This window comes from Solanum tuberosum, unplaced genomic scaffold (genome assembly GCF_000226075.1).
Source record: "Solanum tuberosum cultivar DM 1-3 516 R44 unplaced genomic scaffold, SolTub_3.0 scf00125, whole genome shotgun sequence".
In the NCBI taxonomy this organism is placed as follows: domain Eukaryota; kingdom Viridiplantae; phylum Streptophyta; class Magnoliopsida; order Solanales; family Solanaceae; genus Solanum; species Solanum tuberosum.
Genome location: NW_006239052.1, coordinates 559,006 through 581,356, shown reverse-complemented (window position 1 = coordinate 581,356; position 22,351 = coordinate 559,006). Strand labels below are relative to the sequence as shown.

At 36.2% G+C, this 22,351-nt stretch overlaps 1 protein-coding gene across 5 annotated transcripts; it reads left to right on the top strand.

Moving 5' to 3' along the window:
- The first annotated feature begins 3,508 nt into the window (after positions 1-3,508).
- Positions 3,509-21,591, top strand: LOC102590891 (MATH domain-containing protein At5g43560-like). 5 transcript variants are annotated; one of them, XM_006350617.2, is made up of 14 exons: positions 3,509-3,619; positions 4,228-4,429; positions 9,139-9,250; positions 10,071-10,159; positions 10,252-10,320; positions 10,405-10,534; positions 11,046-11,204; positions 11,478-11,826; positions 11,968-12,080; positions 12,487-12,628; positions 13,615-14,078; positions 14,158-14,344; positions 19,959-20,234; positions 20,323-20,493. In XM_006350617.2, exons 2-14 carry the CDS (start codon positions 4,249-4,251, stop codon positions 20,368-20,370), a joined length of 2,319 nt encoding a protein of 772 aa, XP_006350679.1. In that variant the 5' UTR covers positions 3,509-3,619; positions 4,228-4,248; the 3' UTR covers positions 20,371-20,493. The 5 variants fall into 5 exon arrangements, with proteins under 5 accessions (XP_006350679.1, XP_006350677.1, XP_006350676.1 ...); XM_006350615.2 differs by having other exon boundaries at positions 13,624-14,078; positions 19,959-21,591; XM_006350614.2 differs by having other exon boundaries at positions 19,959-21,591.
- Positions 21,592-22,351: the final 760 nt, after the last annotated feature.

Sequence of the window (22,351 nt, the reverse complement as noted above, 5' to 3'; positions counted from 1 at the left end):
AGTAACTAATGTTAAGTTAATTAAGTTAAATAATTTAAAACTAATGTAAAGTTGTATGGTCTCCACTTTCATTATTTCAGAAGTTGGATTTGATTATACTAATCCAACTAGTAGTCATCCCACATCGATCAAGTGGAGGCATAGTGTTCAGAAACGAATGCTACAAAATTCGACTGCAAAAGCTTAGTGAAGTATGTTATGCCTTCATTTACTAGACCATTTTGGATTTTCGCTTTTTAATTAGTCTTTCATTAATTAGATTTAAAATTAGAAGATACTATTGGAATGTATGCGTCCACTAACTACGATAGGATCGGGTCCTTTAGACAGTTATGATGCACAAAAGTAAGTACAGAAAGTAAAGATAACACACAGAACTTTACATGGAAACCTCCTTGTTCAAGGGAGTAAAGCCACGATCTGTCTCACAAGATTTTCAAAATGTTTTCTCTAATCTTCATAACCAAAAGCGAAACACAGTTTACAACCACACAATGAGATTAACCTCCTAATCTCAACACTAAGTAATATTACAGATTACTTTAACGAGCCTAAGCAATGTAGTCATTACCCACTATACTAACCCTCACTGATTAATATAGACTTTTGACCGTAAGACACAAAGTTACCCTCAACTATGTTCTTACAATGATTCACACAAGGTTTTGAAACGTTTCTAACAAGAGTGAAACGAATCCTACAAGTTAAGCACAAATACAAGTAATCAAAATAACAAGAAGTCCAGGAAGCAAATCTTTAGTCTATGAGGCCCCTTGTTGTTTTGTTGAAGCTTGAATTTTTCTCTCTTTGAATGAATGAATGATTTGTTGTTTGTCATGTTGATTATATCAACAAAAAGAATTATTAACCATTGGACAAACAACCTCGTCCATTCTGATTAGTTTAGTACGCTGACGGCTTCACCAACCTCTGACACAACAGCTTTCCAGTTGTACAGCACATTGACCTGGACAAGGACACTCTGCAGAGGACCGGGTCCCTGGATTTGTGAGGATCATCAAAACATCTGGAAACATTAAGACTTATCAGATACTATAATAGACAATCTATCAAACAATGTAGCAAAATCTATGCAAGCACTTCTATTAAAGTTTAAAGATCAAACAATATGGAAACAAAGTTTTACATTCTTGACTTCTTGGTGAGGAATTGAAGTGTTTTTTCAAAGAACATATATGCGAAAGAAATATTTTAATAATAATATATTTTGAGGTGATATTCTAAAATTAAAAATAACAAAAATTAACCAAATCGTACCGATACCGAAGAGAAACCGATATGATTGGGATAGTTTGAAAAATTCTAATTTTGGTTATACATTCTAAAATACCCAAAAAATTGAGATGATATAAAAAAATTTAAAATAACCGACCGAACCGTTCCATTAGCACCCCACTCCTAATACGTCCTTCCAAGCAAGGATCAACTCGAAGATATGCTTATAATACTCTTATAAAGCTAATTTCACCCTTAATTGTTTTTATACTTTCCAAACTAGTTTCACCCTACATTGAGATGAGCTAAATTAATGGATTGACACAAAGCACGTGAGAGTTCTTCTAATATGTTTTCGTGTTATGTAAAAATGTGTCTTGACTAATTAAGTTAACAATCAAGCTAGCAGAGTAAATAAATTTTATCAAGAGTTATAAATTTTTTTTAACTGAATATACATATTAGATTAGACCTTTAACTAATGTGTTGAACGTTAATTTATTTTCTACACTATTTTTTTTTTTAACCATTACTGCCTTATTTTAACCTTGATAGGTCAATTTAGAGTCAACCTAAATGACTAATCTTTAGTTATATTGAGTATTCATCTTTTGTTATATATTGAGTACTTAATTAGCTCACCAAATTGTCAATCTTTGGACATGCTTGTCATGTTACATTAACTTTTGGGGGCAACTTTTGACACTCTAGAGAAGATAATAAATGACTTATGACTATTCTTCCTTTTTAATACATTAATTTCTTGGTTAAACCAATTAACTCTGGATTGATTCCTCCAAAGTATATACTCCTATAATTTAGTGTAATATAGTACTAGTATTGTTTTGATAGAAAAAGTCAACCAGATTAGATGAGCCGCCACAAAAAGAATAAAAACAAACTAAAATTGAAAATTGATTAGCGGAAAATAGTTCATGAATTACCACCAATACCTATAAATATTAAATGTTCCTTTATAGTTCTTCTTCTTTTTTTTTAAGAAAAGAGGTCAAAGGGCTAATTAGTTACTTTCGAAAGTCATTTTTGTATCGCGTCAAGCGAAATGACATAGATAAGATTATTGCTTAAAAAGTTTTATTGACAAATATTATATGTGCATATCTTAAATTTAAAGAAATTCGAAAAACAATCAAATATTATTTATTCCATTAAAAGATGACATAGTTTTAGAGTAGAGCAAGTAATGCAATTTGATTTTAGAAATGTTATATATCTATCTCTTACTTTTTAAAAAATAAATCAAAATCTATACATATAAAATTATATAAATTGACTATGTCAAGTGAAGAATAGTAACAATAATTACTATTATACCTTAATTCCAAATTCGATAACTTTGTTGTTTATCCAAATTAAGAGATTACAATTAGAATAATATATAATTCACTCCGATCTCTCAATTTAATGTAGTCATTTTTTTTTAATACCAGTTACTATATATATATAACTTAAGAAACCCTTTCTTTACACTATTGGCATAATAAATTATTATTGATAATATGCTAAAATTAATAAATAATTAAAAATATACCATGTTTACAATTGATTATTGCTATGTAATTAAGGGGTTGGTTAGTAGGATGTGTTAAAAAATAATGTATATTATTAACAGAGGTGAATCTAGAAATTTAACTGTATGAGTTCTCAATTTTACTATAACTATTTTAATGATAATAATTAAATACTAATTTAATATTCATGCATATTTAATAAATTTATTAATACTATTTAAGCAATATCTAGTGGGTTTGACCGAATTCATATGTCGGCTACTAGCTTATTGCACCTATTATATACTTTTGTGACCTATATATAATTAATGCACCTATTAATTATATATTTAATTTAATTATGCTATGTATATAACTAATACATGAGAAACTCACTGTATTAGCAATATAAGAGATTTTAATGTATGCATTAGCATGATTAAAGGCATAATTGTCCTTCAAAATTGTTGTAACATCCTTTTTAGTTTTTACCATATTTATGAAGGTATTTTATAAATAATATTATTAATCAAATTATTTAATGCATATTACTTTAATACACTAAATCAAATAATGCATCAAAAATAATCTTAACGTAATTTATACAAATAAAAATAATTTTTACCAATACGTCATATTCAATACTATTCTTATACCGTTATACGTCATACCATACGAGCCCTAAAACTCTTGACGAATATACAGATATCCCCTCAATACAGTATAAAAGGACACAAATAAATTCACATTGTTGTATATATATTTATTTATTTCCGCCTCTGTCCTGCTGCTTCTTCAACCTCTGCAATCCCTCCTCACTTTCTCCTTAGCTGCCATTCCGCCATTGACACACCTCTCTTTTTTTAATCCAGGTCCTTTTTTCCCTTCGATGTACGCTTCTGATTTTGTTGTTTTCAGTAATTCCCAATTTGCTTTCCTTTGTTTTATCTTTCGGCTTTGTTTTGCTTGCTTTCGGTTTAGGTTTAGGTTTAGGTTTAGGCTTCTGCTCGATGTGGATAATTAGGTTTTTTAATTTCTGATCCTTTTTGGAATGAGCGGTTTCTTTCCTTACTCGTTAATTGTGTTTTAACTTATGGGGTTTGGTTATTCTATTGATTGAGTTTGGAATGTCTATAATTTTATGGATAGATTAATGTGAATAGGGTTATCAGAAGGTGTTTTGAATGTGGATGTTCAGTTTGAGGAATTTTAGGTGATGTTCAGTCATTGATGAATATGAATTTCCGTAGGGGTTTGAAAATTGAACTCAGCATTTGCTCGATGTTAGCATTTTTAGTGCTAATACAATGAGGGTGACTGATTTTATTAGATAATAAGATCATTTATCGTGGTCTGTATATTGCATTGTTCTTTTTGCTTATGAATTGAATTTTGCGTAACTGTAAGCGGAAGCTTTAGAATTTTTGTGTAAAGATTAGTTAATTTGTAGTGGGGTTTAACTTGTTTGTAATGAAAACAGGTGAAGTTGGTGGAGTGAGAAATGGCTTCAAGCGCAAGTGAGGAGGCAAGAATAGGGAAGTCTCTGGAGGAAGTGTCAAAGGGGCAGCAGCGGTGCCAATCTAGTGAAACATTGGCGGAATGGAGGTACTGTGAGCAGATGGAAAATGGAACTCCGTCAACATCACCTCCATACTGGGACAGTGATGACGACGATGATGGTGGTATGATGTTTCTCTTTTTTGTTTTTTTGCCAACTATCCTTAGAAATTCTTTTTGATCCTTGACAGATGAGGGAGTAGTTTTATGTTTGATTTGGTACTATTTGTTTCGCTCTTGAAGTATTGCTATATTGTTTCCATTAAGATGCATTTGTGGGAAATGAGATTTTTTTATGCTGAGAGCTCATAGGCTGCGGGAGATTTGAACTTGATTATGATAAGCTGGACCATTAGGATCGAATTTTGTTGTTGACAGACACCTTTTCTGGTGATTGTGCAGTGGCAACCTGACTCTCTTCGGTAACCTTTGTAGCACACATCTCTTTTCGACTGCTACTTCAGTCTATGCTTGCGACTAGGTTCCAATATGGGAGCTTTTGCTTACAGATTCTGGTTATCAAACTTATCTGGCAAGAATGTGGTGATCTAAATTTTTCGGCAACTCTTTGACAGATTCTCGAGATTTGATTCAGATTCCCTAAAAACAAGATTTGTGGAAGCAAAGAGTTCCATATAAATGAGACCAACTAGGACTAATATTTAAAATTATTACGTTGCGTGTATGGCAACGTATGGATAAGTGTGAGATTTATGTCTCATTTGTTTGCACTTAATGAAGGTCTTAATCTTAATTATTTAGGTCTCTGTCATTAAGTTTATTTCTTTTTTAGGTTTGAATCTTAGTCATTCAAATCTTAATCATTAAGTTTTTTTTTTAAATGTTTCAATCACTTAATTGGTTTGAATAGATCCAAATGATAAGATATGTAACAAAGTTTTAGTATCATCAAGATTTCTATTTAAAAATTTCTATAAAAATGATAGTTCACGAATTCCATCTATTTACTGCTACCACCACCGTCCACCATCATCAAGTATCGTTGTTGCCTCCCATCGTTATCAACTATGTACTGCTAGGGCTGGACGTTCGGTCGGTTCGTTTCGGTTTGGTTTTTCGGTTTTGCAAAAATATGAAACCAAACCAAATTGAAATAAATTCGGTTCGGTTATTACAATTTCGGTTCGGTTTATTTCGGTTTAACCAAATTTAATTAACGTGGCCTGTGGGCTATGGCATCTGGATAATTTTCTGCTGGCTTGATTATAAACTGATCAAAATCTGACTTTCTTAGCCTTAATCTGTTTCACCAAGTCTCAACTCTCAACCATTCAAGTTGTTTCTTGGCAGTTAAAACATGTTGGAGAGCACGATAACCTTCTTTCATGACATGGATAATGTGGTTATGACTTATGAGGGTCAGAGAACTATTGGAGAGGTCAAAACAGAGGCTTCTCCTTGAACATAGTCAAATACTTCTCCTTGGCCACTACTGCACTAGTAAAAGACAGTTTGCTGGGTATGATCGTATGAGTTTCTTAAAACTGCAGGGATTCCAAAAACTCCAACATTACATCAATGTCATTAGCAAAAGAAGCATTACACTGAAAATTTTAAATTCCGGATACATCTATTTTAGGTTCTTACATTTCTTTTTTAAAAATAACTTCTCATGGATAGTGAGCACTGACCTTTGACTTTCGAGTCGCGAGCACAAGAGATGAGAGATGACTGATGAGAGTTGAAAGACGAGCTCGGAGCTGCGGCGTACGTAAGTCGTAATTGAGATGAGAGTTGAGAGATGAGAGTTTGGCCTGTGTTAGGGAAATCAATTTAGGGATTTTTGAATTCTGATTGGAATTTGGGCTGGGCATAGACTGAGATCAGTATTTTAATTAAGGTTGTGGGCTATCAGCTATGGGCCGGCTGGGCAATGGGCATAAGCTGAGATTAAATGAAGGGGGTAAAGAATAGATATATATATAATTTCGGTTAACCGATTTTTTTAGGCTAAAAACCGAAAACCGAACCGAAAAACTGAAATATTGAAAATCGAAACCGAAACCGACCGAAATAACTGAAAAACCGAAACCGAAATTTAAAAAATATTGGTTTGGTCGGTTTTTTCGATTTTAACAATATTATGCCCAACCCTGTGTACTGCCACCCTCATCCACAATTACCATCGTTGTCAATCACTACAATCAATTGTCACTACCACTAGCTATCATTTACTATCATCACCACCAAGTCACTAACCACCCGTCACCACGGACAATCACAACCATCAATCACCACGTTATATATGACAACCACCGTCATTATTCACCACAACCACAACTATTACATCATCCACTATCACCAACTACCAGCATCAACCTCTACTCCCCACTACCATCGCCATTAGCTACTACCCATAACTTACTATTAGCTAACATCATCCCCAATTGATATATAGTATTAGATTAATTTAGTGTTTATTGAATTTTATAATTGTTAATCTTTGAATAACGATCGTTTATACATTTTAGTGTTAAAAAAACAAACAGTCTTAATTAATTAGTATTTAAATCTTAATACAACATCTTAATATCCAAATGTGTAATTAGATTCACAAATCTTAATCTTAATGCACATCTTAATATTCAGATATGTATTTGGGTTTAGACACATCTAATGCTTAATGAACATCTTAATATTTCAGATGTGTATTCAGATTTAAATATCTTAATCTTAATAAAAACAAAATGAGGCCTTAGAAATCTCTTCATTTAGAGCTCCTAATTTTTCTTTTTTCTCGTTTTTTAAACAATGGCAATGGCACCCAAGGGTGTGACCTAGTGGTCAATGAAGTGATTTAGAGTCATGAGATCTCAGGTTCAAATCCTAGCAGAGACAAAAAAACACTAGGTGATTCTTCCCATCTTTTCTAGCCTTGTGGATAGAGTTGTTTGGTTCCTGTTGCCAGTGGGAGGTGGGTAGGTATCCTGTAGAGTTAGTCGAGGTGCGAAATTTTGCTGGACACCATGGTTAATTGGTTATAATAAAAATGGGCATGTCTAGGCCAACTCTCAAGTTATAAGACAAATTATTTAGTATTGGAATGAAATGGGTGTAAATAAAGCAAGATGGATGTAGATGATTCATAGAACCCATTTAATTTGGGATTGAAGCGCTTGATTGTTTTCATGGTAAGCTCTTTGGCTATCATTTTGGGGACTATTTGCTCTCGGTATTTTCAAAAAAAAAAAAAACTAAATTAGTTTCTTGAATTTGAGTGTTAATTGATATGGTGAAGTGTTCAGCTATGTTGTTTGGACTCTCCAAAAATGTTGCTACATCCGTGCAGGATCCTCCATAAATGCACTACTTTTGGAGGATTGACATGCAGCCGACGATATTCTTGAAGTGTCTGAGCAACATTGGTGTTAAGTGCTTCAAGTTTCATGTTTTGAGATACAATTGTCCCGCTATGGACTAATATTATATGTATTGTGTTGACACCTATAATATATGCATATTGTATTCATTCATTATACCGTATCAGTATATCTCTTCTGTTCTCTTAGTTTCTACACAAGAAGTAAATTGCAAATAGCATGTGGTATTTTTACCTATTAGATATGCTTAAAGTATACCTGGATAATTCCCTGTGGGAAAGATATCATCATTAATTGGTATAGAGATAGTACATTAGTACATAATTACCCCCTCCAGTTATAACACTTTTTTCAAAGAGACATTGGAACTTTGCGAGGGTCCTAGTACCCCTTGAGCAATTTAAAAGTGGTATAAATACCCCATTTTCCAGTCAACCTTAGATATAAGAAAAGAAGTGCAAATTACGCACCAATTATTGCTTGCCACGTGTCAAATTTATTTAATTATCTAATCTGTAATTTAATTAATGTTTTTTCTTGTTTTATTTTCCTTATATCTTCTTTTCTCTTTCCGTCTTCAATCTTCATCATATGCTTGTAATCCCAACCCTTTGTTGCTCATCGCTGGCCATCCTCCGGCGTAGCTACCATCACCACCACTGCCATAATACCACCTCCACTGGTTCTACCACCAAATCAAAATTAACATCGAAAATCAAAATCACTGCCAAATTATACTTTGAAAATTAAAAATCACCACCATCTCCAGCACCTTACCTCATTACAAAATGATGCATCGTAACTCCATCAGGATGAAGTTTAATAGTATTCTTTTACTGCAATATGATGAATGGAAGTTCCTTAATTAACTCGCTACAGAACTCCATAACAAAAACCATAGAAAAAAATGATAAGAGAATGGGCGAGAACCATTCACTCAAGTCAACAGGAAGATAATGAGATGCACAATTCCGAAACCAAATTGGGTCGTGTGGATCGAAAAAGAAAAAGAAAGAATTGAAAAAGTTAAATGAAATAGATAAAGTTAAAAAAGGATATTTCTAATAAAAAATATATATTAAAAATGCTGGAATTTTTTTTTAACAAATAGTTTTTTTTTTTTTTGTCTTATCTCACTCACTGTTGGAGAGTGAAATACACTCTATGCCCCGCCTGGGCTCATAAGGTGGTGATAAATACAGATCAAACAAGAATAAGGGGGTACTAAAACCTTAGCAATGTTTCAATGTCTCTTTGAAATAATGTTATAGTTTGAGGGGGTCATTATGTATTATCTCAATTGGATATGTGGAACATATGTTGATTTTGGTAGTGTTAGCCTCTGCGCTAACTTTCATAGAGACAACTACCTGTTTCTAAGATGAAGTTTCTTCCATTTACTTCACCAGTTTTCTACTTTTTCCCTATTTTATGTGCCTTATATAAAGCCATTCACTTTATTTATTTTCTTAACCTTTTCTATTGTCTCTCAGGACCTAAACCGGTTGAGCTATATGGAAAATATACCTGGAAGATTGATAAGTTTTCACAAATTAACAAGAGAGAACTTCGGAGTAATACTTTTGAGGTTGGCGGCTACAAATGGTATTATTTCTTTCGGAAAAATTGTCTTGTGAAATATACATGTGGAATTGACTCTATGATCTCGTCTTTTAAATGCTTAGAAGGTATAGCCAGATGTGTTTCCCACTTCCCATGCAGTTGTATTGATTGGAAAAATCATGCATCAGCTGCTGCTCTATGTTTGTGGCATTCAACTGTTAATTGACTAAACTCTTTTACTTATGTTTTTATTATGTTGAAGATATTCTACATGGTCATAGGACCACTTAGTCTTTTCTACCTTTCCTATTTGGCTTTCTCTTTTAAGAGGTAAAGAGCAGAGAGTTGTGGAAAAGCTTTGTGTGCATTCCTCTTTATTCCTTTAGGCAAAGGGGAGATGTAAGGATTGTGTTTCTTTTTTAGTCTAGAAGTAGAAGAGGAAAGCTGTGTAACTCCTCCACTTCATCTTTTTCAATTTGTAAATGGATAAAAACAATGAAGTAAATCCTTTTATTTCCCCTTGACCTGTACGGACACAATTGAATGATTCATACATGACGTGCCCCCTCTCCTTCTCTTTGTTGACACAAAAATACTCTTTAAGTGCTGACTACCATGCTCTTGTTATACTAATATAAAGTAATATGTGTAGTTTTGTCTTTGTGAGAATTAACTTAAGAGTTTAGTTCTGTGATCCATTTTGCTACTTTTGTAACTTTTAGTCGACATTGCCAATTGGCAGGAATAACAGTAGCATCTTCTGTATTCTTATATGCTTGTTTTTCCTCTCATCGAATGACAATTATCAATTTATAAATTAAGAAGTTACTAATAAAGTTCTCTTATCCAATGTTGGATGCAGGTACATTTTGATTTATCCTCAGGGATGTGATGTCTGCAATCATCTCTCTTTGTTTCTTTGTGTGGCTAATCATGACAAGCTTCTTCCAGGTATGATAATGCTGATAGTGTCTGTCACAGCTGTTTTGAAAATGATGCTTTAGCTAAGCTGATGTTTTTCCATTCTATCTTCATTATAACAGGCTGGAGTCATTTTGCACAATTTACTATAGCTGTGGTTAACAAAGATCCGAAGAAGTCCAAGTATTCAGGTGAATTTATTAGACATTGCTTGTGTGATGGACTTCTTGGTTCCCTCCTATCACATTAATATGCAGTTGCAAAATTTTCTGCAGATACATTGCATCGTTTCTGGAAGAAAGAACATGATTGGGGATGGAAAAAATTTATGGACCTTTCCAAAGTTGTAGATGGATTTCTTGATTCTGATACCCTCATTATCAATGCTCAAGTTCAAGTCATCAGGTTTATCTCGACTCTTTCCTCTATATAGTTTGGTTTTCCCATTTAATGAATAAATGTGGGTCTATTTATGTAGGAGTTTTACACTGTATAGTCTATAACACCTTTTTCTGATGTATTATATCTAATGAGTGTCAATCTTAGACATCGGTTTCAACATGGACAGGATGAATTTTTAGAAGTACCCTTACTGGCTAGTATTAAGTATGAACCAAATAGTAACTTAAATGAATGTTGACCAAGGAAATAATATCTTTAGTTGGAGGCCTCTATTTATTTTAATTTTTCAGTTTAACTTTTCTAATCAGCTTGTGGACGTCCAATCCTCCTCTGTATTCTTCTCTTTGAGCATAAAATTCCATTTCATATAAAAAAAAATTGCTGTCTTCTTATGTATCTAGTCTTGAGCTCATGAGCTGTCTCATTCATGTTTTTATGGATTAAACAGTGATTATCAGATTCTACAGAGATATTTGTGATGCTAACCATTTTGACCTATGTTTTTTATTTGTAGGGAGAAAGCAGAGCGTCCTTTCCATAGCCTTGATTGTCAATATCGGCGAGAACTTGTTAGGGTGTATTTAACGAATGTTGAGCAAACTTGCCGTCGTTTTGTGGAAGAGCGACGAGGAAAGCTTGGGAAATTAATAGGGGATAAAGCTAGATGGTCGAGGTAGGATGCAATTTTTCTTAGCTGTTTTCCATGTTTTGGAGATTATTGGTGTGATAGCTTCTAGCTTCTTTTTCTATGTTTTTGCTCTGTAATATTTAGCTATATTATTGGTGGCTACTGACTCATACTTATATATAAGATATATGTTGAATAAGGTTTTGTTCCTCTTGCCTTCTGTTGGTCACTGCCTAATGTCATTTATGGTCTGAATTGTGTTAATTCTTAAATCTCCATGCTAAACTTACTGACTGCTTATGTATGATGGAGTTTCAGTTTCTGTGCTTTTTGGCTGGGAATAGACCAAAATTCTAGACGCCGCATGTCCAGAGAGAAATCAGATCGGATTTTGAAAATGGTGGTCAAGAACTTCTTCATTGAAAAAGAGGTTACGTCTACTCTTGTGATGGATTCGCTGTACAGTGGGCTTAAAGCTCTGGTAGACCAGAGTAATGGACAAACAGGTAAAGGGAAACATTTAGATGCAGTGGAACAAACCGTTCCTATTGTTTACCTGGAGAAAGACATGTTTGTCTTGGTGGATGATGTCTTGCTTTTGCTTGAGAGGGCTGTTTTGGAGCCGTTGCCTCCGAAGGATGAGAAAGGTCCTCAGAACCGTACAAAGGTGAGTTGCATAATTGCATTCTAGAAACTCTATGCAAATATGCCCAACAATTATAGCCCTTACAAAAAATGTCTTAACAATTCTAGTGTTAATTGCGTCACTAGCTTTTAAGTTAATTTTACCATTACTTTTTCATTTTAGGATGCCGCTTCTGGAGAGGACACGAACAGAGATCCCATTCAGCGTGATGAGAGGCGCTTAACTGAACTAGGTCGGCGAACTATTGAAATATTTGTCCTTGCGCATATTTTCAGGTAAATTTTTAAATGAGTTATTTGCCTTTTCTTTGCCATTTAACTGCGAGGCAATGCAGAAACTATTTCCAGGTCTTTATGGATCTGCAAGGAAAGGAGAGCGAGAACTCATGTTATATGACATAACTGAGATTGCATTGAATTTGACTCTGCATATCTCTCTCTGAGTGAGCTTGATCTTCATATTACATTAATAGATTGTTGTGATGGATTATTAGTTTTGCCAGCCGAATAGGTTGGCGCCCCTTGCATTATTAACTGCATTTTCTGCATCAGAGAGGGGTGATGTTGTTTGTTTCTTCTAGTTACAAGTTATGAGTTTTGCTGCTTCCTTTGGTTCGTGGTATTTTGTTATTGACTACAGCTTTTAATAGTTAACAGTCACTTAATTGCTTACATTCTGCAGTAAAATAGAGGTTGCATATAAGGAAGCTGTTGCATTAAAGAGGCAAGAGGAACTCATCCGTGAAGAGGCTGCTTGGCTGGCTGAAACTGAGAAGAAAGCTAAACGAGCATCTGAGAAGGAAAAGAAGTCGAAGAAAAAACAGGTATTGATTTGCATTGAGTTTCATTACAAAAATTGCATGAAGAATCAGATTCATTAATTATACAATTAATCGGCACATCTGAAAGTGATGATACTAGGTCAGTTTCTGTGGCTGGTGGCTCAGATGCTACTAGGTTCATAGCAGACATACTTACTGAGCAGAGAGCGAGACTAACATACCCAATAGAGAGAAAAGCAAGAGTTATCCCCCTCCCCCCATACACACACAGAGGAAAAAAAATTCCCTTGGATTTATTGGCTGTTTTTTAATGGGAGGTTTAGTATACAAAACTAAGTATTCTATCATTAGTTTGCATTAATGACCTGTCACAAATGGATAGAATCCCTATGTTGAGTTTAGCATGCGATAAAATCACTCTCGCCAACTGAGTAGGTCAAGAATTACAACAACATACCCAGTGTAATCGTACAAGTTGGGTTTGAGGAGGGTGGTGTGTGCAGCCTTAACCCTACCTTCTGAAGGAAGGACAAGAATTGTTATATATATATATATCGCTCTTGCACAATGTAGCACACAAGCCCCTTGATGTCATTGAGGATAAGAAAGATGATCCATAACGTATCCAAAAAAGGATAAGCAAGATGCTTCAATTGGAATATTTTTAGAAAGTGTATATGGAATGCTGTACTAAGGAGCTCTTTCATGTATGACCCTGGGTATTTATCCTTGGTGCAAATTTATTTTTTTAATTTTGATTAGCAAGATCATTTGTAGGTTCTGGTGCTATACAATGTAATTGCTCACATCACTGTCTTATTGCTTCGCCTTTTGTGTTATTTAGAGATTTCATTTGTTGCTTGACCAGTCAGAAACTGATTATGCAGAAAAGTGATTATTTGCTAGAAAATACTCAAATGCATGCTACATACAAGCAAACTTAATGTTGAAAATCACTTATTTTCATTTAACAACACATTGAGTACAGTTAAATTTTATCGTGTTTAGTTGCTTACTTTGTACTTCAGTCTAAACAGAAGCGGAATATCCGGAAAGCAAAGGATAAGGAGAGGGATGAAAAACCTGATGTTATGGTGCATGATAAGACTGAAGTTGATGGTCCCATTGGTGAAGGAAATGAGTACATGGCTGAGGTGCCAGGACAAGTACTTGGTAAATCAGATGTACTGGAAGAGGTTTCTGATATTTCTGATTCTATAGACTCCATAATTCATCCTGATTCAGAAGACAGAAATGCAAGTCCTGTCAACTGGGATACTGATAGCTCAGATGTGCATCCATCTATGGAAGCTGGTTGCAGCAGGTTAATTGGCCTTTCAGTTTTGCAGAATGTGATAGCAGGAAGGATAAGTCCTTCCATGATGGATGATAGTTCATCAACGTGTTCCACTGACTCAATTGTTTCAGTAGTTATTAATGGAACCCACAGAGGTTTTCCTTTGATCCAGAAAAACCAGAAATTACCTAGCAGGTAAGGTTTTCTGCTTCCGTTTAAATATCTTTTAAAATGTCTGTCTTTACTTATAATTCCTAGTAATTCAACCTTTTAGAGGAAGAAATGAACGAAGCAGGTCAACTTGTAAGGCAGCTGATTGGGCTAGTGAAACACTTGGTCAGACGTCGGATGGTGTTTCAGATGATGGTCAGATAAGTGATACATCTGTAAGCTGTGGGGCAACAGGATCTGAGTGTCAGGCTACTGCACTTCCTTCGTGCGAACAGCAAGCAACTAACAAGGTTTTCATCTTCTCCCTGTACCCATTCCTTGTTTGCCCCTCCAGACAGAGTGGATATAATCCTATAAGTGTGGTTGCTGAACACTCAGCAAGTTGAAGCACCTAAATCATGTGTTTCTCTTAGTTCTAAACTGCCTTCTTTTGATAGTTTCCTCTAGGTTTTTTTGACGACCCTCTCCTTTGCACATTGTGGTGAACATTCTTAGATGCTCATCTCCTTTCACAGGATTAATAATGCAGGGTGGGTAATCCGGAGATTATTTCTTGTTGAATGTTTGGTTCGTTGTATTAAAAATTAGATATACACAATATAATTCTAAACACGTGGTTTTATTTTAAACTAAATGAAATAGATTTTATCATTATTTACCCTTGACCTTTTGTAACAAAATTTTGCTTACAAGATTCCATTCCAATTCCTACACAAGAACAGCAAGAAACCTGCCATTCCTCACAAATCTTGCAGAATCCCAAAACTTCTCTTTCTGATATATAAATTAATCTCAATTTGTTGGGTCTTAGTCACCAAAAGAAAAAGGAAAAAGAAAAGAAAAAGGTGCTCAAGTTGGAAGCAGTGCTGTGAAAGGCGATCGCCTCATCACCAATGGCGAGAGGCGAGGCGAGGCAACCCTTCATCGCATTTTAGCATTGTAGCGAGGCGATCGTCAAAAGGCGACGCCATGGCGACAAAGGTGAGAGGCAAGAGGCGAGAAAGGGGCTGCCTTTTGTATTTTCTTTTAAAAAAGGCGACCAATTTAGGGTTTTAAATGTTAAAAGGTAATTTTAGGATTTCGTCTAGACTCCTCAAGCGACTAGCTATACTTTTTTCGACGACTCCAAAATCCAACCAATATGTATTTCTTCTTTTATTCTTCAGATTTCTTCTTCCTCTATTTCTTTCTCCTTCTTCTTCAGAGTCACTTCTACCTCTGTTTTTTTTCTCACTGTTTTGACTTTTGTTCTGTTTTTTTCTCATTCAAGTTCCAAGTATGTATTATCTATTTTCAGCTTTTGAATTGAAATATTTTCTTATATGTTATTGCTATTGAGATTTTGATTATTGTGAGAAGAGTTTGAGAGAGAACTTAGCTTGATTATTCCCACAAGCTATAGGGGTTTAAATAGCTAAGTATACATGTCCTAAAAAGGAAAGGAAATCAATACCTAATCACTACAAATCAATATCAAATCAAGCTAGAATATATCTTAGGAGGAAATCAAGCTACCTACTATATTTACATATGCTATAGAAATTAGAATATTCCTAGGATTCTTAACATTCCCCCTCAAGCTGGTGCATACAAATTATATGTACCAAGCTTGTTACATATATAACTTGTTTTGGGACCAGCTAGGGACATGGTGAATATGTCTGCAAACTGATCACTTGACCGCACGAACCTTGTGACTATGTCTCCTGAAAGTACCTTTTCTCTAACAAAATGACAATCAATCTCTGTGTTTGGTCCTCTCGTGAAATACTGGATTCGATGCAATGTGAAGTGCAGCTTGATTATCGCACACAAGTTCCATTCCTTTAGTATCTCCAAATTTCAACTCCTTCAGTAGTTGCTTGATCCATATGAGTTCACATGTTGCCACTGCCATAGCCCGATATTCTGCTTTTGCACTAGATCTAGCAACCACATTTTGTTTCTTACTTTTCCAAGACACCAAATTCCCCCCAACTAGAACACAATATCCAGAAGTGGATCGTCTGTCAGTTGGTGACCCTGCCCAATCTGCATCTGAATATCCAACAATTTTTTCATGTCCTCGGTCTTCGTAAAGAAGTCCTTTCCTTGGAGCAGATTTTATGTATCGAAGAATGCAAATAACTACATTCCAATGACTATCACAAGGAGAGATCAAAAACTAACTTACGACACTTATCGAGAAGGTAATATCAGGTTGAGTCACTAGGAGATAATTCAACTTTCCTACCAGCCTTCAATATCCTTCTGGATCGCTAAGAATGTTTCCCCCAACCTGGTAGGAGCTTAACATTTGAATCCATTGAAGAATCAATAGGCCTACAATCTATCATCCCTGTCTCTTCAAGAATATCAAGTGCATACTTCCTTTGTGAAATGTCAATTCCTGATTTGAATTGAGCAACCTCAATGCCCAAGAAGTACCTCAATCAACCAAGATCCTTAGTCTGAAAGTGTTGGAAAATGTGATGTTTCAATTTGGTAATTCCCTCATCATCATTGCCTGGGATAACTATGTCATCAATATACACTACCAAATACATGCACAAACCTGGAGCAGAGTGACAATTAAACACAGAATGATCAGCTTCACTTCGTACCATGCCAAACTCCTGAATAACCATGCTAAACTTCCCAAGTCATGCTTGAGGAAACTGCTTCAGGCCATATCCATAAAGTGCATCAATCTGCCCATCAGGCCAACCTTGGCCTTCACTGTATATACCCACCAACAACCAACTGTAGATTTATCTAGAGGTAGAGGAACAAGCTCCCAAGTACCACTAGAGTGTAAGGCAGACATCTTCATCAATAGCTTCCGTTGCCCAAGTTGGTAATCTTGTTGCTTGTATCTCACAGTCCACCAGGCTTGGCCCTTGGGTTATGGACTAAGGTGCTTCTGACCACATTTTGGTAACAAATCTTTATTGTCTAATATTACTTACTCTCAGTCCCTTCCCACTATTACATTAGCTAATGGTTCTCAAACCATGGCAGCCAGTGTCGGTCAAGCCAATCCCTTACCTTCCTTGACTCTAAATAATGTTCTTTTTGTCCCTAGTTGTCCCTTTAGCCTCTTGTCAATAAGTCGTTTGGCTAAGGCTTTAAATTGTTTCATCTCATTTTATAGTGAATTCTTTGTCATACAGGACCTCAGTACGAGAAGGATGATTGGCGAAGGGCATGAGTCAGATGGACTTTATTATCTCAATTCTCACAAATCCACTATAGTTTGTTCAATCTTAGACTCTCCAAATTTAATCCACAAACGATTGGAACACCCTAGTTTATCCAAACTTCAAAAGATGGTACCTAGCTTGTCCAAATTGTCTAAGTTAGATTGTGAGTCATGTCAATTGGGGAAGCACACCCGAGCTACTTTTCCACGTAGTCCTATTAATCATGCATAGTCTCTTTTTCATTTAGTTCATTCTGATATTTGGGGCCCTAGTAGAGTCAGTTCTACATTGGGTTTTAAGTATTTTGTTTCTTTCATTGATGATTACTCAAGGTGCACTTGGATGTTCTTAATGGAAGATCGTTCTGAATTATTTTCCATATTTCAAACTTTTTGTGTTGAAATAAAAAACCAGTTTGGTGTTTCTATTCACATTTTTCGTAGTGATAATGGACAAGCTAGGTACCATCTTTTGAAGTTTTGATAAACTAGGGTGTCCCAATTGTCTGTGGATTAAATCTGGAGAGTTTGAGATTGAACAAACTATAGTGGATTTGTGAGAATTGAGATAATAAAGTCCATTTGACTCATGCCCTTCGCCAATCATCCTTCCCGTTCTGAGGTCCTGTATGACAAAGAAGTCACTATAAAATGAGACGAAACAATTTAAAGCCTTGGCCAAACGGCTTATTGACAAGAGGCTAAAGGGACAAAAAGAACATTATTTAGAGTCAAGGAACGTAAGGGATTGGCTTGACCGACTCCAGCTGCCATGGTCTGAGAACCATTAGCTAATGTAACAGTGGGAAGGGACTGAGAGTGTAATATTAGACAATAAAGATTTGTCACCAGAAATGTGGTCAGAAGCACCGAGTCCATAACCAAAGGGCCAAGTGTGGTGGACTGTGAGATACAAGCAACAGGAAAACCAACTTGGGCAACAAAAGCTATTGATGAAGATGCCTGCTTACTCGCTTGATACTGAAGAAAGTCATTGTATTCTACCTCAGACAAAGAGAACAATTGATTGGTGGGATTACATGTGTATTCAGTTTGAGCATTCTTTGATTTACCATGTAGCACACCTCATGGGTATGACCCAATTTGTTACAATGACCACGTCCATCTTGGTTGTTGTTTCCCATGCCGATTTCCGGTCTGAGATGCTAGGACAGAAGAATATGCAGGTGAAACTAGACGACATAGGTGGTGCAACTAGTCGTAACAATCGAGCAAACAGGTCATCCACAACAGGATCAGTAGAGCTAGCCAAAATTTGATGTCGCACTGAATCAAGATCAGAAACATGGAAGTCCAACTAGTGTAACAATTAGAAACATGTTTTGACGCTCTAATTGCTTTTCAACATTTGGAGTAGCGGGCATTAACTCATTAAATTCCTCCATAACCGCCTGAACCTGTCCAAGATAAGTTGACATATCCAAGTCCTACTTTTTAAGGTTAGTCAACCGAGAAATCACATTATAAAAACGGGATATGTCATTTGTGTATTGCCCAGGAGCCTTTTCCCAAACTAAGAAGCAAGTTTGGTTGGTTGAAACAATGGCATCAACTTTGAATCAATGGATTTCCATAAAGACTACACAATTGAGCATCAATCTTCTCCCATTTGTCCCTATCTTTTTCAGTATTATCCTTGGCCTGTGTATCCAAGTGTTCCTTATCCCTTGCACCATAATTGAACAGAGGAAGACCAAGATAAATAGTTTGCACTACCTGTCAAAGGTTCTGTGGTGTTGCCATGGTTTGGGTGGTGGAACTCACAGATTTAGTGCTAAACATATCGGATCCGAGAGACATAAAAAACAGATCTATTAGTGTTCAAAAATAAAGTAAATTCTGGGGAAAAAACTGAAGAACAAATCTGGAAAACAACTGGAGACGATCTGGAGAACTGCTTGCCGTCTTGCCGGAAAAAGTTGCTGGAAAAAAAGAACTGCCAGAAAAGTGGCTGAAAAACACGACCTGTGAGGATTCCGATCGTAATGGTGGTACTGGTATATGCACAATACCCCTGGAGAGTGTCGGAATCGCAGAACAGTGGAGGTTTTGCTGGAAAAAAATAAAATTCAACGATTTTGTTCTCTTATTATTCTTGTTTTCTCACTAAAGAAAGCTTTGATACCCTGTGAAGATGGATCTTGGGCCTAACTCAACCTCAAAAGCTAGCTTATGAGGGGAGGATTGTCCAAGTCCATATAAGGAGACTAAATTCCCATCCCTTTTCCGATGTGGGAATTCTTAACAATTATTTATATATGCAATTAAATTATTATTTTTTTGGTATTAATTGGGCCGAACTTCAAAAAGGTGAGCGCCTTGCCGCTCGCCTCGCCTCGTGGCAAGGCAAACCCTTGTCGCCTTTCGTCGTCCGAAACACTACCTTCCACTAATGTTACTTTATAGAACTATGAACAAAGAAATGGAAAAAAGAAACTTGTGGAAACTATCCCGTCTTTTAAGGATGTTCTTCTGGAATATTATTTATCTGGAATAATGTATTTCTGAAATATTGGTTAATTGCATAGGCTTTTGAATGTTATTTGTTAACTATATTCATCTTTTTGTTTATATGCATATGGTGAGATGCCGGCCTTTCCAATTGATTGACTACTTCAAGGGTGATTACTCTGTAGGTGCTTTGATTATGTGCATATTTGAATTACAATTATCATGCAACGATGTTTTCTTGCTGTATGCAGAAAGTAGCAGTTTTGCAGCAGAGAAATCTGATTGATGATAGAGAGAGATCTTCCATATTGAAGCCCAGTGTCCAGTCTCCTTCTAGAAGCCCTCAAAAAAGTACAGTATCTGATGTTCAGTCAAAGGAAAATTTGAAAATCTCGGTCACTAGTGATCCTATCTTGGTCAAAAGTTCATTTTCAGATAGTCCTAAACTGACTGATAAATCAGGTCCGGTGGTTGTCTCAGCTGAAACTTCCGTGATGTTGAAGGCTGATCCTCATAAAGCTGTAGAGGTAAAACCCTTGAAGAAGCCCTTGCTACAGCCTGCTTCAATTTCAACTGAGAAGTCCCTGTCTAAACAAGTGACTACTTCTGCCACAGCTGAAAGGTCTATCTCTAGACAAGTGCCTGCCCAGTCGAGACCCTTGAGTGCTCCTCTAGTTACTGATCGTAGGCCTGCTTCCCCTGTTGTTTCCATGGTTCAGGTAACACAATTATTGCCTCATTCAGTTAGTGCAGCTGGTCGATTGGGTCCTGATCCTTCACCAGCAACACATAGTTATATTCCTCAGTCCTATAGAAATGCAATTATGGGCGGTCTTGTTTCTGGAAGCCCAGTTGGTTTTAGTCAGCCACATTCTCCAAGTTCAGCCATTAATTCACCACATCCATACTCTCAATCACCTTCACTGACTTCTGGTCTAATGTTGTCGCCTGAGGGCCCGGAAAGAACAGAACATAGATCTGCTGGACCAAGCTTTTCTTATGGAATGGCGAATGAGGACACCTCATGGAATGGACAGAAATGGGAGAGTTCTGCAAGTTATAGTAGGTCAGTATCACATCCTTTCGTCTTAAATGACATCCAGGAATCTGATATGTTAAAGCCTGTTAACAGCAGGACCCATGATCATCTTCCGTCTGAGCTTCCTGCCTGCACTTCTGGTTGTCAGTCCCAGAGTGTATTGGCAGATGAATTTCCACATCTTGATATAATCAATGACTTGCTGAACGATGAGAATGGAATTGGAAGGGCTTCTGAACCAAACTCAGGCTGGCAAAGATATAGCAACCATCTAAATCGTCAGTTCAGTTATCCGGGTGATATTAGCATGGCAACTGATCTAGGTCCCTCAACACGCTCTTGTAGGTTTGAGCGAACAAGAAGCTATAACGATGAGCTACAGCATTACTATTCTGGAGGCCTTTATAATAGTATTAGGAATATGATTCCGCAGCCTAATCCACAATTTGTAAATGGGCAGATTGATCAGTTAGTTCATGACCAGTGGCAATTGATGCGTTCTGATCCATCTTTTCTTGGAATGAGAAATGGTCATACTGATACTGGTTACCTGTACCACACCCCTGATTATTCAAATATGGCGTGTGGTGTAAATAGGTATAGAGTATTTAGGCCTTCAAATGGGTTTTGAAAGCTAGCTATTTAATGAGGGAGCTTAGTCCCGAAACATTTGACTGTTCTCTGCCGTAATGTGTCTTTAGGTTTGGAGGCGAGGTTGTAGCCCTTCTGTAAAGAGTGATTCTGCCCTCATATTTTTTAGCTTTTGAAAACCCGTATTGGCTTTTTGATGTTTTAAAAGTTGGTGCCTGACGTCTAATATATATATATAAGCACATTATCGGTAAGGTCTTGACATATAATATATATAGTTGTATACTCTCCAGTTTTTTATGATGTTGTCAATGTGAGGATTGAAGCAGGTTCCATTGTGGAGAGCATCTGAAGTGGATGATGCTTCATTCTTTTTCACTGAGAGAATTACCAACCAACTACTCCGACTCTTTGGAAGAATCAACTTACATCTCCCTCCTTCATTTCTTTCCATCATCGTTGGAATTTCTGGTTCAATCAAGACTTAAAAGAGTCCCATTCGTCTGTGTTATTATGTCTTTTTCTCCTTTTAGTCTTTTGAGTTTTGACCATGAAATATTTAACAAAAAAGGATCAAAATTGCCCCTGAATTATGCGAAATAGATCACTTATACCCTCCGTTACATTTTAGGATCAAAAACACCCCGCCGTTATCCTAAGAGATCACCAAATACCCCTCAAGAGTTGACACCCAAAAAATTTAATGATGTGGCAAGCCATGTGGACTTATCCCTCCACTTAAACTGCCAACTAGGATTCCCACGTGTAGATCTCCTGATTCCACCACTGCCGGCATCGGCTCCGGTACCATAGCCGTCGGATCAAATCGAACGTCTGCCACCTCTTTTCCGTTAACAACGTAACTCATCGAATCAATTATTGCAATTTGTTTCTAGTTCCTACCATACCTCTGTTGGAATCAACAATCCCTGCATCCATTTTGGTTCAATTTTATTAAATCGTTAACTTTTCCAATCGTTGCTCAGCCAACACTACCGATTTTCCGTTTTGAAC

Coding starts and splice junctions, on each gene's coding strand:
- LOC102590891 (XM_006350614.2), top strand. CDS start 4,249: ATGGCTTCAAGCGCAAGTGAGGAGGCAAGAATAGGGAAGTCTCTGGAG. Junction 10,321..10,404: donor GAAGAAGTCCAAGTATTCAG/GTGAATTTATTA, acceptor AATTTTCTGCAG/ATACATTGCATCGTTTCTGG. Junction 12,081..12,486: donor GTCCTTGCGCATATTTTCAG/GTAAATTTTTAA, acceptor TACATTCTGCAG/TAAAATAGAGGTTGCATATA.